At 39.2% G+C, this 18,102-nt stretch overlaps 1 protein-coding gene across 2 annotated transcripts in view; it reads right to left on the bottom strand.

Annotated features, from left to right (window-relative positions):
* The window catches only part of afg2a (AAA ATPase AFG2A), a 114,126-nt gene that overhangs the window by 60,726 nt on the left and 35,298 nt on the right, over positions 1 to 18,102 (bottom strand). For both annotated transcript variants that reach the window (XM_028008746.1, XM_028008745.1), the window contains exon 14: positions 13,514 to 13,640. In XM_028008746.1, the coding sequence (XP_027864547.1) occupies positions 13,514 to 13,640 (127 nt within the window). The remainder of the gene's footprint in view (positions 1 to 13,513; positions 13,641 to 18,102) is intronic.

The raw sequence follows: 18,102 nt of genomic DNA, 5'->3' as shown, positions 1-18,102 counted from the left end.
GTATTCTGACAAAATGGGATAACTGCCCAAGCAAATGGTGCCATGGGGTCTTTGGGTCTGTTTGCTATGTGGCCATCTACTGGTGTGTTTACTCACTTTTATATCTTGGGTGCTACAAAAACCACCTGGATTACTTTCGGGAAGACGACAAAATCAATACCAGTAAAAGGAATTAAATAATTTCTCATAAAGATCTTATCTCATCTACTTCATGTTGTATTCAAGACTGTAAAACTTCTCCAAAGAGCTGATTTTATTGCACTCCAACATTTGCCAAGGAACTGTTTAAATAGTTTAGAGATGCTTTGGCTCACTTGGATACCTATTTCTGTGCTGCCTGTCTGCTTTGACCACAAAAGAACAAAAAATGCCTTGTGTATCCTGGGTTTACTATAGCAGTCCAAAGACAAGTGTTCTGGGTCATTCTGCCAACTAAACAGCATTACTTTGGAAGCATTCTGCCAGTGCAGGCCCAAGTCTTTTGTGAGCCCACTGTTCAAGAGAAACCCTGTGGCTTTCCTCAGGTGCTCAACGTTTCCCTGCAGCCTTCCAAAGCAAGCGTATTGGTTAACCACCCAAACCACTCGAGCATAATGCAATCTCCGACTCACAACACACAAAATGTACTGGCGGCACTCCAAGGAACCTAATCCAGGAAGTGGAAACATTTCTGCAAACAGACTCTTGTTGTAAAGTTCTAATGAATGGTTTCTCATCTATTCTGAATGGCAAGGATTTTTCCAACTATTCTTGGTTTGTGTGTTTTTTTGTTTGTATTCCTCAGCTTGAAGTGCCAACAAGGGAGAAGTGCAGACAGACAGTGCTGCCTCTGTGCAAAAACACAGAAGGCAGCTGTCCTGGAATGTGAACTGGCATCCGTGCAAGCTCTAAAATTATGGCTCTGGCCATTGCTAAAGAAAATAAAATTGATGCAATCTGTAGAGCATGCAGCTTTTAATTAGTGGCTTCCGTCTCCTAATTGGTTTCTCTCCATTTCCCTTTGCTTCAATTCAGGGTTGGACCAATTGGCCGTACTCTCTTTGGAGCGCCGTGTTTGTCTTGAAAGAAACCATACACTATAATCAAGGGCAGTACAGGCAGAAAACAGTCAGTCTCCTTCTTTCTCCCCACATTAGGCCTTAATACCCAATATTTATGTTAGGGCTACACTCTAGCTGGGATGTTAGTGCTGAATATTTCATTGACTTCAATATCAATTGAGATCAAACATTGAAACTGTGGCGGTGGCTGCCATTCAATATATTCTAAATCTCTACTTACAGTTTTCATACTGTATGTAGAAAGTGGAACAATGTGCCTTCATTGTGTATCTTTGTCATTTAAAAAGTCCAGCAACATCATAAGGACAGGAAAATGTAACCAGTGCTGACTTTTCCTTTAAATATTACTTTCTGTATGAAAAATGAGAATTTGCCCACGCTAAAAGATGTCTTCATAAAAGCACATGATCTTAATACGAATGTTTACCCACAACCACAATAAACAACAGTCGTGTTTATTGCAGGCAACAAAAAGCAGAATGAGTGAAAACAGAGTGTAATACAAAGTCATTGCACACTGTTGTATGTTTATAGCGGCCCCTATGACCTTAAATGAAAAAAAGGCACAGAAAGCAGCTGGAAACTGTAACTGCATGATTGTTGAAACAGACATAAGGGGTAAAGACTGCTGGTTCCAAAACATGCCGAGTGTGATAACACCAGGGAGATCTTTTCCCCAAACAACTACTGCTGGACTTTCAGTATGCAGGAGAGATAAGTGTGGGAAAGAAAAAGAATAGAGAAAATGAGGACAGAGGAAGAGGAGATAAGAGGAGGGAAAAGAGCAACCGCTGCTGACGGCTTGCAGCCGGGCTTCAGGGAGCAATCACTTGAGGTCAGGGACAGGTCCGGTTGCCTGGCACTAGTGGATTCTCACTTACACACACATTCCCACTGTGTCATCCTGTCTCATGTTTACTGCTTCCTCAAGCTAACAAACCCATTTCCTCGTCACTGAGGCAGCAATGGAAATTTATAGGTTTAAAAGAATATACATATATGTCACTTTAAAATGATCAAAAATGCTTATTTTCTAACATTTTAGTGTGATTTTATACTTAAATTAGTGGTGGGACCCCGTTTACATTTTTATTTGAGTTAATTGCAGGGTCAAATTAAGTAACACATTTTTATCAAAAGCTATGAAAATAGATTTGTATTTGTACAGAAACAAACAAAAAAGAAGGAATACTGTAGAATTTTCCCTGTGGCTTATTTTGTGTCAACCTGTCATAAAAATCCTCAATAAAATGCAACTTTCAGTCTTAAAAGGTACTTTATGTATTGTATTTACTTTGCATTTCCACTTCTAAAAGGGCCAAACAGCAACTCGATTATGTAGCCGGGCTCTCGCAAACAATTGAGAACATAACATAATTCCATGCAACATTTAGTGGAGAAACAAGACACATATTGTCTTTGCATGTAAAGCAGTGCATGAATTATGAGGGACAAAGAGTGAAGCAGAAAAGGAGGGAAGGCCTGTGGGTTGAGGCAATAAAGATGATAAAGATAAGAGTGAAAGATAGGTAAAACAAAAACAACACAAGTGAGAATCATAAAGGAGTTCAAGAACAAGACAGAGCTAAGAGGTCCTCCACTCTGCTTTCTGTCTGCGAGCAGTAAATGTTTGAAGGTCCCTTTCTGTCTCTTCTGTCTGTTTACAATTACCGTGCCGGGAATGAATCTTCCACGAATGACCGCTCAACTGGCAGCCCTGACTAGCCAGGAACAAGGGAGCTATTAGTGGAGGAACTGAGGAAGGAAGGAAGAGGGGAAAGCCAAAGTGAAGGCAGGCCAACTTCAGAGGCCCAGTGAGGGAAAGGAGAGGGAGGGAGGAAACAAGCAGTTGTGCTCCAAGCTGAGAGGGAGGGGAGGTGAGGAAGCAGTGCAGAGGGATCAGTGGAGGTATAGGGGATAGTAAAGAAGGGCTGAGCCACTTCTCCCTGGGGCCACAGAGGAGGAAGAGGACACAGAGGTGCTAACAACCCCAGCGCTCCCTCATCATAACCACCCGTCTCACCCTCCCAGCCAGTAAGGGAGAAGATGAAAGAGATTAGTTCTGGGGACTGACCCAAAGGACAGTGGACAGGCTCAGAAATTCTTTGATTTCTCAGACAACAGGATTTAGAACGGGACCTCCCGATGCCCTTTTGACACAACAAATACACAAGGGCATTTCATGGGTGGGACATTCCCTCGACCAGTTCAACCCCCGATCCCACTTGAGTCAAGGCTTTTTTTCAGGCATGCAAAAGCTCCGGGGAACTTCCTGACAAGCCATAAAATACTTTGGCTTTAGAGATGACAAGGTGGGAACCAACAAAAAAAATTGCTGATGCCCTCTTTTTGTAACACTATTAACAGAAACATACACAAACAGACGTAAAAACAGAAAACTTTTCACACGGTCATTCATCAAGCAGGTCCTGTGGAGGAGGAAATGAGGTGACATCCTGCCATCATCCTCTTTCCGTCGCATCTGCCAAGTCCTTGTAGCAGGGACACAGGGCCCCAAAGACCTGCTCTATCTCTCTTCCTGACCTCTGCTAACTATTATTAGGTTCTTTCAAATAAAAAAGTCCTGAACTGATTTAATTTGCAAACTCCATGGACTAAACCTCTCATGGTTTTATTCTTCCACTAGCAAAGCAACCAAAGAGGATATGGATAGTAATAGAAATTCAAACTGCTCTAGCCTGCCAAGCTTATGCAGTGTGCAACTTCTGAGGTCAGGAATGGTCATTGGCGCTATCCTATGTAGTTAAGCACTACCCACTTCCTAAACAAACAAAGGATAAACATCTTTGCAACTAAATCTCAGTAATCGCTGCCACATTGCTTACATTTGTGGGAACCAATGAACAAATTTGGCCAGCTAAAGCAAAATTAACACATATGGGCTGGATAATGATAAATTTTACATTTTACAAAGTATACTAACAAGTGCTGAAACGTTTAATCAACAAGACATTTCATGAAAACACCAATAATCTACACCATGCACCAGTTACCTTTGAGTTAGCCAAATAAAACAAGTAATTTTGGGAAACCAACAAGGCTTCTAGAGAATGTATATAGGAGTTACAGTAACAGGCAAATTTTTTATGTCTTGCTTCAGAGTATCCTGCCTTTCTCAGAATCATTTAAAGCAGCCTAATCAACATTTTTTTAGGTTTTGCTTAAAGGACGTACAAACTTTTTTCTCTTGGATTTTCCTTTGGTCTAAGACACGGGTGCCCAAAGTCGGTCCTCGAGGGCCGGCATCCTGCATGTTTTAGTTCTCCCCCTGGTAGTACCAACAACCTTTTCAGCATGTCAGTATTCTTCTTAGGCCTTCTAACGAGCCATCATTTGATCCAGGTGAATTAAACCAGGGAGAGAACTAAAACATGCAGGATGCCGGCCCTCAAGAACCAACTTTGGGTCCTATAAACTACTGTTTATAGTTCATCTACTATAAACAGTAGATGAACTGCATTTAAAAGTTAGAAGAAACTTTTAAATATAAATCAGGACACATAACAAGAAAGATGCAGTGTCTTTCATTTGATTCATCTACTGTATACAAAGAGTATTTTTGCACATATTTTAGGGCCACAATAACTTCATGATGAAATACTGTTGTTTGAAATATAACTACATGAGGAAGTTAAACATTAACCATACATTGATGTCTCAGTCCTCGTGTTAATAATTCCTATTCCGCACAGAAAAAAAGTGAGCAGAAGCACATCGAAACAGAACCCAAGCTCTGACAGCCAAATAGTCGTCCTCAATGGGTAACTTAATCCTGATGAAGACGACTAAAGCCAGCAAAGGATATACTGCAGAAACCCATTTCTCCACTGGCCTGGTCAGTCCCCACTGAAATAACTGCAGCAAATAATAGCTCATTTGTCTAAGCATTCTCTGAACACGGCACTGAACCTGTTGATGTGCTCAGAAACGAGAGCACAAACTGGCTTTATATCACAGGAAAAAAACAGGAGGCACACTGTAGCTCCCTTAGAGACATTAACCGCACCACCCCTCCACTCCTCCTTCAGTCTTACACCTTATCCACTTGTAAGCAGCTCTTAATGTGGTGTTGGGATCCCCAGAGCTGAGAGCTAGGCTCAGGGGGCTTCTGTAGGGGATATTTCAAACATACAAAGAGGGCATTATTTGTTGAAACCCCCAGCTGGCCCCCTGACCAACTTCTATTTTGTATGAGGGTCTGACTGTATCCTGGTGGTGATGAGTGATGACTCCTTCCTATTCCATGATAATTGAACAGACAGGAGATACACCAAGTAGATCAGTTTCTCCCCATCAATCATGAAAAGACTCAATATGTATCTATTATTCAGACTGTTCAATCCTACACATCCTCTATTTCTAAGTTCAAATTAACTTGTGTCAGCATAAAATATTTATTGTTTCCAAAATGTTAGCTATGATTTCCAATAACTCTCATTGCACTGATATAGCCTATCCGTACACAAACCTGTTGTGTCAGATATTTAACCCACAATTGGAGTAAGATGTTGAAAAATGTAAACACTATGTGGATATAACTCCCTAGCTACTATCTAGTTGTAAGTTAGTTTGCTGATAGTTAAATGTTTTACCATAGCTAGCTATTTGATTAGTCAGTTAGTTTCAGCACAAGATGTTAGCTGTTTCATTGCTAGCCAAATGTAAGATCTTAGCTGTTTCAACAAAAGGCTATTTGCTGTTTCAGAATGTTAGCTATTTCATCATAGAATAAATGTTAGTTTTTCAACATAACATTCAAGATGTAAAATAGTCAGTTACAAATTTGCATGTGTACATAGGTTTTTGAGTTCTTTCAACATAAGACATTTGCAGTATTGACACTACTGCACACATATTTAGATAACTGAATATGTGTGCTGAATCTTTCTTGGAGTGGCTGGATTACTAAAATTACTCGGAACATCAATGACACATCCAGGAGATCACAAAATAACACAGAAAACGTAAAGCACCGCAGGTCTTTCTTGCCAGAGTTAATGATTTAATAATAAATAGAAGTTGTAAAAAATAGCATCCTTGTAGCATTTGCCAAAAAAGTATTTATGACCCACTTGACTTTTGTGAAAATATTCAATGTACTGATAAGACAAGAGTGGAACATTTTGAAGGTGTGTCCTGTTATCCATAGTATAAAACTAACCCATTTCAAGGCGATGCCTGGTGTAAACTGGTGATCGCCAGGCTTCAATTCCCGGGTCCTTTGCTTCTTGTCTTTCCCTCTTCTCTCTAGTTTACACATCTAGACATTGACTACACATTAACAGAGTCCACAAAAGCATAGAGAAAGTTTTTCATATAGAAAGCAACGTGTTTCGACCAAATACTAGAGAAACAAGATTACAGTGAAATAAAGACAAACTTAGATGAAAACGACAAAAAATATACAAGCTATTCAGCAGTATATTGGAAAGAGCGGGGTTAGGAGCAGCATTTATGAGAATAAACGAGATTTCCTGAACTGAGAGCATTCCAAGGGCGCCGGTGGTCTCAGCTTGCCAAAAGGCAAGACGACACATGCTGGAGATGTCTGCCAGGTAGCAGAGCACAAAGAGCCCTCATTTCCTCCTGTCCCTCCCTCTCTCCAACACAGCTTCCCCCCACCCTCCACACACACCTCCCTCTCGCATCCCCATGTCTTTCCCACTGTTGTTCAGCAAAATAAAAGTACCTGATGAAAGATGAATACCTGGACAGAAAACAAACTAGTAAAATCTGACATGCAGGTATAACTCATATGGAAAACAGTAAGATTTCCCTTTTATTATGACAGCAAACCAAAGGAAAGAAAGCTTTATTGTTCATAAAACTCTTGGATGAGCAAGGTCTGGTTATACAGGTTTTTAGTGCTCTGTATGTTGTTGGATTGGAGACTTATTGTGGTGGTACTGGATGCACAAATGTGTAAGCTGACACTAATACAGTCCTTGAAGTTTGATACTTGCCTTGGGATCCTGCTCCCCCTTTACACACTCTCTCTCTCTTACACACACACACCTTTTCTGAGCTCATCCCTAGGTGGTATCCCATTTCTTGCATGCAAAGACACACAAACCTTTTTTCTTTTTTCCAAATGCAACTTTTTTCTTAGCACTTCAGTAGAAACAAATGGAAATCTGTATCCTATATCTTAGAAACATGGGAGAGGCTCCAAATACTTTGAATATCGTAAAATATTTCAGAGATGAAAAGCTTTTAAGCAAAGAGAATATGAATAAAAACACTTTCTGAGTTCAGACACGCTAATAGCTACAGTGCAGATAATAATGGCAGCTCAGCGTCAGTAGGACACCCGGCACTGTGGCAGCAGGGTTCTATTCAGAACTGTGCAGTCAGGAAAAAACAGTGAATAAGCTCTAATCCTTTAAGACAGCATCAATAGAGATTCCATCATGCTTGGCTCGTCACGAGAGAAGAGCAAAGCTTGGGAGATGATAACGTCAGTCCAGCACAAAATAAAATATGGCCTGTTTTGACTGGCTGGCTTATAGGCACTCTTTTTGCTAAGGGTAGTTTCCTGTTTAGTGGAAGGGCGGCTCAGAAGGAGGTTTATGCTAAAGAAAAGACAAAACAAAAGCCATTCAGACAGGGAAACTCTAAGGATCCTTGCATGCCCTCATGCCAGGCTTAATAGCTAAGTCTTAAAAGTTGTGGGTGTTGAAAATAGTCTTTCAGAAGAAAGGAAAAGTCTTAATGTACAAACTGAATGGAAGAATCACAGAAGCATTCATATGAGCCAACACACAACGAACAACAAACATGAAGCTCTCTTGGATACAGACAAATATAAGTTTCGCTTTAGGTGTTTCCTGGCAAAACATTCAGGTCATTCAAGTCAGGGGAAAACCAACAAATCACCAGGACTCAAACCATAAACACAATAGTAGCAGCATCAACAGTTTAAGACTTCCTCTGAATACTTGAGCTTCACCTCACTTTAATGGTTTGATTCTTAAAACATGATGATAAGACAAAGTCCATACCAACAGGATGATAAATCATAGTTGGTTAATGCTTAAAAGCCAGGTAACCAACTCATTTAAATAAACTCAAACAATTCTGTCAAGGAGAGTAGCCAAACATCCAGCCAGAATTATCCTGGAAGTTTGTTGACATCCACAAAAAAGCATGTCATCAAGAGGCAACTTGTGAAGGGACATTGAATCATTTTTCAAAGTAAAACTATGTAACTCGGAAGATTTTTTTATAGATAAACTTTTATGAGACTTGTCTCTCACATCTATAACTGAAAACTAACTTTCAGAACCTCAGAGGTACATAAAACATCACAAAAATAAACATAAAATGAGGTCAGACTAAAATAAGTGATACACTTTGTGCAAAAATTGCATCACATGGCATAAAAAGCTTCAAAATAAACTTGCATGTAAAGTTTCTGTAAGCTGCAAAGACACAAACATACACAAAACACAGAAATGTTTACTGATCTGAAGTGAAGACCATTTCCCACTAGCTTCAGAGAACCAAGACATATTTGAAAATGTCTTTAAAGTTGCTAACAATTATTATAAATGGTCTGTTCAGAAACGTGTTTTTCTTTGAAGTGAACCATGTCTGGTTTGGCACCATCTTCTGTTCAGAAGCAACACTACAACACCAGCAGTAGACTTCAGGGCAGAAATCTGATAAAAGTGCAGATAAATGAATAACTAACATCAAAGTGCAGAGAGTAAAATATGTCAGGATGGAGGTTGTAGAGCTAAATATAATCAATGCCATTAACCTTGACTGTTTCTGTTTAAAATTGTATTTATCAAGGCGGTAAACTCCTGTACTATTATATGAATGCTCCATGTGCAGCAATATTAGCAATGTTAGCTTAAAGACTTTGATAGTAAAAAAAAAAAAAAAAAAAAGAATTAGCAGAGAACAGTCAATGCACAGTTCGTCTGCACAATTATGGGTTAATAATGAGGCATATAACTAAAATATTACAAATACTGTAAATGAGTGGGTTTTACATTATAAACAAATGTTTTAATTCTAACAGTTCACAGGAGTGGAGCTAACAGAGTAGCTTCTAATGGCTAAAGTGGTGGGGAAGTAGAAGGAGTGACCAAAAAGTAAACAATAAAGTAAGATAAATATTTGAAGACAAGGTTTGTTTTCTACAACCTACAGAATAAAATGTGAAATAATAGTTTGATGAATTAGTCATTAAGACAGTTTTATTGCTTTTTATAGTTTTGTTATGCAAACCAAATGTCTTTGTGTTCTATCATAAACTGAACAACATTATTATGAGCCATATAAGATGTTACATCTGGACCTGCGGAAACTGATCAAGAATCAGAGCATAGACTTTGAACAATGTAATTACTCTGAATCCCCAGTGACAACCAGCTAAGGGAGGAAAATATGTTGAAATGTAGTTTTTGGACTTCTTGTTTGTCTGCATGTTCATGTCAACAACCAGCTCACTGGACAGCTGCTTCACAAACACAGTGACAGGGCTTCTTCCTCTGCTGAACAGGGTGGACAAATATTCCTGGTGGTGCTAATCAATCATCAGAGCTTGGCTGTGGCAGGTCAGAGGTGGGGCACAAAGAAGAGAGGAAGTGTAGGAGACTTTTTTTATAGAGTGGAAGGAGGTGTTGGTGTAGGCATTTTTAGACTAAAGTATTTTCTTTAGCACATTATCTCACACAGATATCCAGAAAAGAGAATGCAGTAGATTAATGATTTCTAACCTTGGAGGACCTGGAAAGCTTTGAGGGGGTTCTGGAGTTTACTTTCAGATAGACTGCCAACATGTTTTGTACATAAAGAAATAACAATTAAACTTTAATTACATCATATTTTGCTTTTACTAACATACTGTATATGTCCATTACAAGTGTGCTTAAGGAGTAAAAAGCAGGAATATATATTAAATGACACTATTAATTGAGTGAAATTACGTTGCAAGTCGAGTAACATTTTCATTTTGAACTGATTATGATCAAATACTCTGGTTTTAGGATATTGATCTGTAGTACTTGCTTTGTTTCTGTGTAAATTATTCTTATTATTATCTATTAAAATTTGTACATTTTGGAATGATAAATCATTCAATTTGACTTATATTGAATAATTTAAGTCAAATTGATCATTCAATTTGACTTAAATCATTGTCAAATGATTTAAATTTAATGAATCATTTGATTTAAGTTGAATGAAAACTACCAAACTCAGGTAGTTTGGTAGTTTCAAAACACAGTTTTGGTAGTTTTGAAACTCTGTACCAAAACTCTTTTGGTAATTTCATTAAACTACCAAAAGAAAGTTTGTTTTGTTACAAAGGTGTGACTTTCTCTGGCCTTTGCACATATTACTACCAACATGGCTCAGAGGGAACCAGATATAAACGCTCTTAACCAAAGACAGCAACTATAGATTGGGGACAAATGAACAATCTCTGACTGATTACTGGGGGAAGAAGGGGAGGGGGGGTCGTTTTGGCTGACGTACAAATACTAGTTGAGATCAACAATAACCAATCTGCTATTTAAAAGTAAACATGGCTTCCTCCTCTTCCTCTATCAAAAAGTCAAGGCCCCCGTAGGAACCTCCTCTGCGCCACTAAAACCTGACAATAACTTCATTGACACCCAAGTGTCTCATTAATCTTCATCTGCTCCATCGTATCCTGACATCTACATGGAAATAGCTTCCAGCATCGGTTTGCACCACTAAGAGGTGGTGCAAACCGACCAATATCAGCACTCTGAAACATGGCAGAGTGCTGATATTGTGTACAGAGTTGGGGTTTCTGGGTGTCTAGCTGCCCATTTGGCTATTCTTGTATATATTTCCTATACATATGACGTGAAACTCACCAACCACACATACATAGACAAACTCACTCAGCAGGGGATGTGAGCTGGAGGAGGTAATCTGATTTCTCAGCTGCACAGGGGAGCACTTCCTGAGAGCAGCCGGGGGTTTCCCATCTGTCCACCCTGAGGCTTGACCCCCCGCCTACTGTTAATAGTGTTTTTTTCTCTTCCTGTTGATGTGTCTTTCTCTTTTTTTTACTCAAATACACACATGAAACTACACACTTAGGGTGTTTCTAAGCTGCCACACCACTAATGGAGTTTGAAATGAGACGGCAACCAGTTATGGAGGTGGAGGAAGTTGCTGTCATCCCCCACCGCAGCAATGGATCAGCTCTCCACAAGTGTGCCAGAAATGGGTTTGGGTTTGGAGTTTGAGGAGAGGGTTAGCCAAAATTTGCATGTGGGGGGGATTTGTGCTGATGGATACGAAACGAACAGTTATCAGTTTACATAAAACAGCAGCAAACATGCCAGTTCTTGTCCTGAGCTGCAATGTAAATGTGTATAAAAGTCCTCTGATGGATGTGCTATTTTAGACTGAAACTCCTTCTTTTCTGAGTGTGTGCAATTTTTCAGGGAGGAGAAGTGAAAGACAAAAGAAAGCAGCCCGAGTTGGAGCTCTGAGATCACCGTGACATTCTACTTTCCTCTTTGACAGAACACAGACTCCGTCTTTGATCAGCACTCAGGAAATTTCATTAAGACAGAGATGAGTGGATAAGAGACTAAATAAAGGTCCTGTGGTAGAGAGGAGGAAGCAAAGGAGACAACAAGAAGTGTAAATAGAAACTGAAGTGAGGGTAATGATAATATCTCCATCATTTTCTTATTTACACCGCAGGTGGACATATAAGGGCAAAAAAACAATCTGTAACAGTGAAATTTCAATTAAACTCCGTTTTTAACCAGAAGGTAAAATATGTTTATGATTATAAATTTCACTTCCATTTAACAGCTTAGTTGTGCTGTAAAATTGTTGTAATCAAAATTTAGGCCATTCAAGACAAAGACCAAGACACGCCACTTCCATCAGACTCTTCACAGACCGATCCGATTTTTTCCTGACATACTGGTTCCAACTCGACCACCGGACTCGTGAGATCGAGTATTCATATGAGAGAATGTACCGGAAATCCCACCACCATACCCACAAGCTGGTTTGTCAGTGAACTCTGTACTTCTGGACTCCTACAATACCTTTTTTGAGAGTAAACAATTTTAGTTTGTCATTTCCCCCAAAGCGGATGTGTTTTATACAGTCACAAGGAATCGCTAGCCGTCTGAAAGGCCATATTAACTTAATACTATGTTCTAGTTGCGGCATAAATCATCCGACTCAACTTACAAACTGAACTGAAACTATAGCAAGGTAGCTCTGGTGAATGGCAAATTAAAACTCGAGCAAAAGCATGTTCTCCTTGTTTGCTTAAGGAGAATCAGTGACAACTTATGAGGTTCAGGAAGGATTGCATGTTAAAACCTTGTGACTTATTTGGAAGCTGAATTGTGGTGTTGCTAAGAAAAAGGAGTCATCCATCGGGTGTTTTCACACCTCATAATACAATAGACTCGGTTCGATTGGGGACCAAAATTGCAACGTTTGTAACATTTTCAGCTAGTCCAGTCCGCTTTCACACTCCACTATGTTAAACCAACAAAACCCTTTGAAAAACCTGTTCACCTCCTTGCCTGTGGTAGCGCAGTACCAAGAACCACTGAAGGAAACAACAGGAAAACCTCTGAAGAAGAAACTGAGTGTAACTTCCTTCTTCACAAGATTTTAACAAGAATGGAGTGCCATCATATTTTAGCAGTAGTAGAATTTCTCTTGTGTCTTTGGCAAAAGACCATGAGCCACTTCTCCTGTAAGTGGTAGACTGTGTGTTTGTTGTATTGTCGTATTTACCCAGAATGCTGTGCGCTGTAGTCCGATTCGTGGTTTTGGAGTGTTCTCCGGTCTGCTCGGGGTTCACTTATGCATTTAAACCATATGCTTCAACTAAATTGAGACCTAAGTTGTAGGAGGACCAAAGTTTGCTTTTTTGGTTCATATCAGTTTGATTGTGCATTCAAACCTCTCTAAACAAACTGTACTCTCTAAGCCAATGGACTAGAGTTTGATTAAAGCGGAATAAACAGGGCTGCTGTCAATGCACCCATGGACTTCAAATTTATGAGTCTTCAAAGATTTATGTGCAAATCCTTTGAAACACAACCGCAGGCATCTCTCAGAAACCAACCCTCCTATTACATTCATATTCAGCTCTTAAGCATTGTCGTGTTTCAGACCTGTCCATCTTGTCAGCTCAGATCTTGCAGTATGACTTCAAGTTCAATGGAAATAGGACATTTGCAGTTATTGTTACAAGACACCACCAATATCTACAAGGTGAATCAAGCAGAACAGACCAGAGGAAGGACCTTTAACCTTATCAATCAATCATTATAAAAGTCAGGAAGAGGAGAAGAGGAGACAAGGAAAGTAAACACAAAACATCCACTCAGCCTTATCAATCACAGACCAAAGAGAGGGATGGAGAAATGAAGAAAGAGTGCCGGTGTCTTGTTTACCTTATCGATCATGTCAGGTCGGTTGGTGGCGGCCAGCACGGTGACATCTCGGAGCTGCTCAATGCCGTCCATCTCTGTCAGGAGCTGAGCCAGGACCCGGTCACCTACACCGCCTGAACCCGCAGAGCTGAAGAGGGGGTGAGAGAAAAAGTAAGATAGATAAGTGAAAAGAGGCTTTCAGCAGGTGAGGAAAGATGAGGGAAAGGAAAATTACTGAATGGGAAAAATTGCATATTTCAACCAATGGTTTTGACAGCAACAGAAATGTTGAATTTCACCCAAAGCAAACTATGGAACCATCATCTTTTTCCAGAGGAAGTACTGTTAAGAATATAATTGTTCTTACTAAGAACTTCACAAAAAGAGGCTTAGTTGCATCAAGTTGGCTTAATAACACCCAGTTCAACAAGCACCACAATCATGTCTGACATTCAGAAAACTAATTATAGCTGCTCAAAGATCAGTTTTCTGGATCATCAAGAACCTCATGATGAACAATTCAGTTGAAAGTAAGATGGTTTCATGAAATCCAAGAAATACCAGTATTATCATATCTTTGAGGATTTATGTTGCCACCAGTCCAGAGCTTGCTCATCACTAGCAGTAGCCACTTCTGTCAAAGAAAAAACATCAAACAGGAAGTCTGAAAGAAGCAAATGGATGGAAAGAAAAGGCTGGGGAAAACACAATTATCTGATGAATCCTTTTTCTGATTGGAAAATCATTTGTCTAAAAATAAAAAGGTGTCTTTCTCCTAATTCTGACCCTTATAATGTTTGGTGTCAAAACATTTTCAAACACCAACTTTTTTCAACAGCCCAGGTACAAATTGGTGGTGATCTTTGAATTTTCCAGTATGATTGAGGGTAAAATCGATCAGATGCTCAAAGATCACAGCAATGAAATGTCGGCTGGCTGACAAGAATATGCTCAAAATATCAAACCCCATCTGTCATCACAGACACATCTTTATGTTCTGCGTCATTTGTTTTGGTTTCAGGATTATTTGGAGCTTATTATTCTTACTACAGCTTAACCACACCAGTTATTTTTTGGGTTGAGTTTTTTCTTGTGCTCTGCTCTTTGTGTATTTGGCTTAGAGGCTAATTCCTGTTTAGGCTTTGTACACAAGTAGCCAGGTCTTTGTTAAAAATGTGTATCTTTGTCCCTTCATTTAAAAAAAATAATTGTACCGGTACACACAGGATAAACTTCAGAAACGTCTTCATCCAAATAAGCATAGAAATATCTTTGTTTTCCCAGATATGTGGCTATGTGTGGACTAGGCCTTAGTCCTCTCTGTGTTGATTTCTTTGTTAATCAGTCATCTTCTCTCAGTTTTCATTCAGTTTTTTTCCTGCCGCTGCACTTAACTCTCCTGCCTGGTCACACCTGGTTCTTTTGTCACCCATCCACCTTCCTAGTAGCTAAAAGTCAGTCAGTTTCATGATGCCTTTGCCAGATTCTTCCATTGTTCATTACTTGCATCCTTTCATACCAGCTTGTCTGTTTCCCTTGTATCTCCTCCATTTGTTAATGTCTTAACATGTGGTTCCAACATCATTATCCCATCCTCTTCTCAGCATTTGGGTCCATGTCCAAGTTGGTACCAGCCCCAGCAGCTAGGTAGAACCTGTAGAGGTTGCCAGTTCTACACAGGGAACCCCAGATGCAGAATGATGTACACATAACTCAGGACCATTTAGAAGAGACCAATTACGGTGTTTCTAGGCAACACTGTGCAGTGAATAAACTATGGCAAACAAATTATGATCAGTTCCAAGAGACAAGGAGTGGTCACCATGCCCAGAATTTGGGCCACAAGTAGATATCCTGCCTAGACAGATAAATACTGTCAGAAGGAGAGTCAGGTCTGTATTGTAGAAACATTTGTGTCATTGCTAAAACTTCTCACCATGCTTGCAGTTCATTAAGGAAAAAGAGCAAACACTAACAGAAATGAAAGATGTTGGAAACGGCAACAAATTTTTTTTTAAAAGAAACCAAAAAACTCAGTAATGCAGCTAATGAGTAGTGATATAAATATGTCAAAAGAAACAAACAGGACTTTGAAGTAATTTTAGAGAATATTTTGATGACGACAGAGATTTAATTAACACTATTGTCACTCATCTTTAGAAAAATAATCCTCTGGCAGCAATATGGAGCATTCTTGCAAGTGACGTAAAACCCTGAACTGAAAACAAGGCGACTGAAAACAGGTCATTCCTCTGTGATAAAGCAGCACTTGTTGGGAGTCCCGTTTGGACTTGTTAACATGGTTTCTCCACTGAACCGAAATGAGACGAAGAAAAGCTGCAGCAGGCAAACATTTTGTTAGGGATAATTCTAACAGTAACAGTGTGCCAGAAATTAGTGTGCTAAATCAGAAAGCAAAAAGTGTTTCTCTTTACCTGGATGAACCAATTTTGGCTTAATTAATATATACTGAACCAGGTGTACTTTCTACAAAGAAAATATGTTAATTTTAAGAATAAAAATTAAAAATAATGTGGAGAAACTACTCTGCAAAATTGGATCCAAGAATTTAAATTTGGTAATTAAGTAATGTTTGCAATGTAAAGATGAAGGACCGACTCAGATACATCCTTTTGCCGCTCAATAAAAGATCAGCAGCCTTAAAAAAACTCAGCAGCACATTAGTCATTGCATTACAAGGTGGTTATTTTCCATAACACAGCGCAGACAGCCATCCTTCTGGACTCAAACACACACACACAGTCTCTGTTGACAGGGCCAGCGGAAGTGCCAGACGTCATTAGTGCAGACAAGGCTTCAGAGGAGCACAAAAGAGCTCTGTCACCGAGTTACGAGGGAGAAGAAAGAGAGGAGGGGGACAGCGAAAGAGAAGGAGAGAAAGTTTGGGTGAGGGGGCAACATAGCATGCTAGACAGGAAGCTGGGGGAAAAAGGAGAAATTATGAAGAGGGTAAACGTGGAGAAGAGATGGGTAACAAATAATCTTTTTGAGAAATGGAATAAACCAGCATCTGCAGTTGCAGTGGGTGATATGGACTTATCATGATATCATGATATGTGACACTATTGTGATAATGATAAAAAAGATGATTAAAAAATGCTTCATACTATTTTTTAGGTACCTTTATGACTGACTGTGTGGCACAGAATTCATAGCACCACAAATAGAAATATAGTTCTTGAAAAGCATTCCTATTTGAAATAGGTTTTTTCAGGATGCCACTTACTTAAAAAGTGTGATTTATATCACTTAACTGCAAACAGTATCTACATTCAATCATATTTTCCAATTTATTGATATTTACTTATGCTGTCATGATACAGTGGAGATAATAGTACAAATAATATTTTTGATTATAGAGTCAGTTTTTTTAAAATACCATTAATTGGAATTTATTGAGACAACAAAATTCTAAATTCTTATTGCAGTAAGAACGTTTTCACAATAAATGATAAACAATACAATAAATGCCCACAGCACCCACACCTAATCTAATATGAAGTCTGGGGAAAAGAAAAAATATAACAGAAAGGCTGAAATGAACAAAGTCTCAACATGCTTGATATGCCCAGACTGCATGTGTTTCCAAATGCATATTAGCAAATTTCTCTATTTCAGCCCAATATTTCAAAAGCATAAATACCAAAATTCACTATGGATTTATGGCAGTGGTCAAGGTTTAAATATAATGTACAAAATTCCATACTGTAGGAGATAAGACTGAAAGAAAAGGCAGCACAGAAAGAAGGTATTTGTATTTTTATTGTGACTTGTTTTCTAAAAACCATAACTTGTCATATTATGTCTCTCTGAACTGATCATCTTTGCTCATTTCACTCCAACAGTTTCGACTCGTGGCAGGTAGGCTGACAGATTTACAGGTGCTTCTCATGTCCTGCCTCCAAATGAAACACACACACACACGCCCACGCACACAGGAGCAAAAGCTGTCTGGTTGTGTCAACAGATCTGAATCCGCACTGGAAGTCTGTGAGCCACTTCATTGATTAAACACAGCAGGAAGTAAAGTCCAATAAATAACATTTACAGATCTGCAAGAAGTGCATTTCTCTAAATGGTGAGTGGCCTTGAGGCACAGGTCCAGTCCTGCTTCAACCAATGTGAGCTGGCAAACAGAAGAAGTAGCTGGCACTCGCTGAGCACATATGAAAAATTGATATTCATAAAAGCGGAGAAGAAAGCTCAATCAAAGTAGAAAAAAAAAACAGGATTGAGGAAAACTGCCAGCTCTACTGGCAAAGAAATAACTGATAAGGACAAATTATTATTTAGTGCAGACAAAATACACAAACAGTGCAAGTGCAGCACAATGATTCAATGAAAGATTTAGACATGATTTAAATAAATTCTAAAATATGTTTTATTTATCCCAAAGGGAAAATAAATGTCTTAACTCATGTCATCAGAGTATCTTCAAATTGTTGCTGTAAAGGGTGATGTTGCAGGAAGGATCTCTGGTAGCAGTCTGTGTTGCAATGAATCTGAGAAGGCCTCTAACTAAGGAAACTCATAACAATCAGCTTAATTTTCGTGCAGCAGAGGTGATATTTCATAGTAACGGGCCTGGA

Source organism: Xiphophorus couchianus, chromosome 23 (assembly GCF_001444195.1).
Source record: "Xiphophorus couchianus chromosome 23, X_couchianus-1.0, whole genome shotgun sequence".
In the NCBI taxonomy this organism is placed as follows: Eukaryota; Metazoa; Chordata; class Actinopteri; order Cyprinodontiformes; family Poeciliidae; genus Xiphophorus; species Xiphophorus couchianus.
This window is presented reverse-complemented; position numbering and strand designations above follow the sequence as displayed.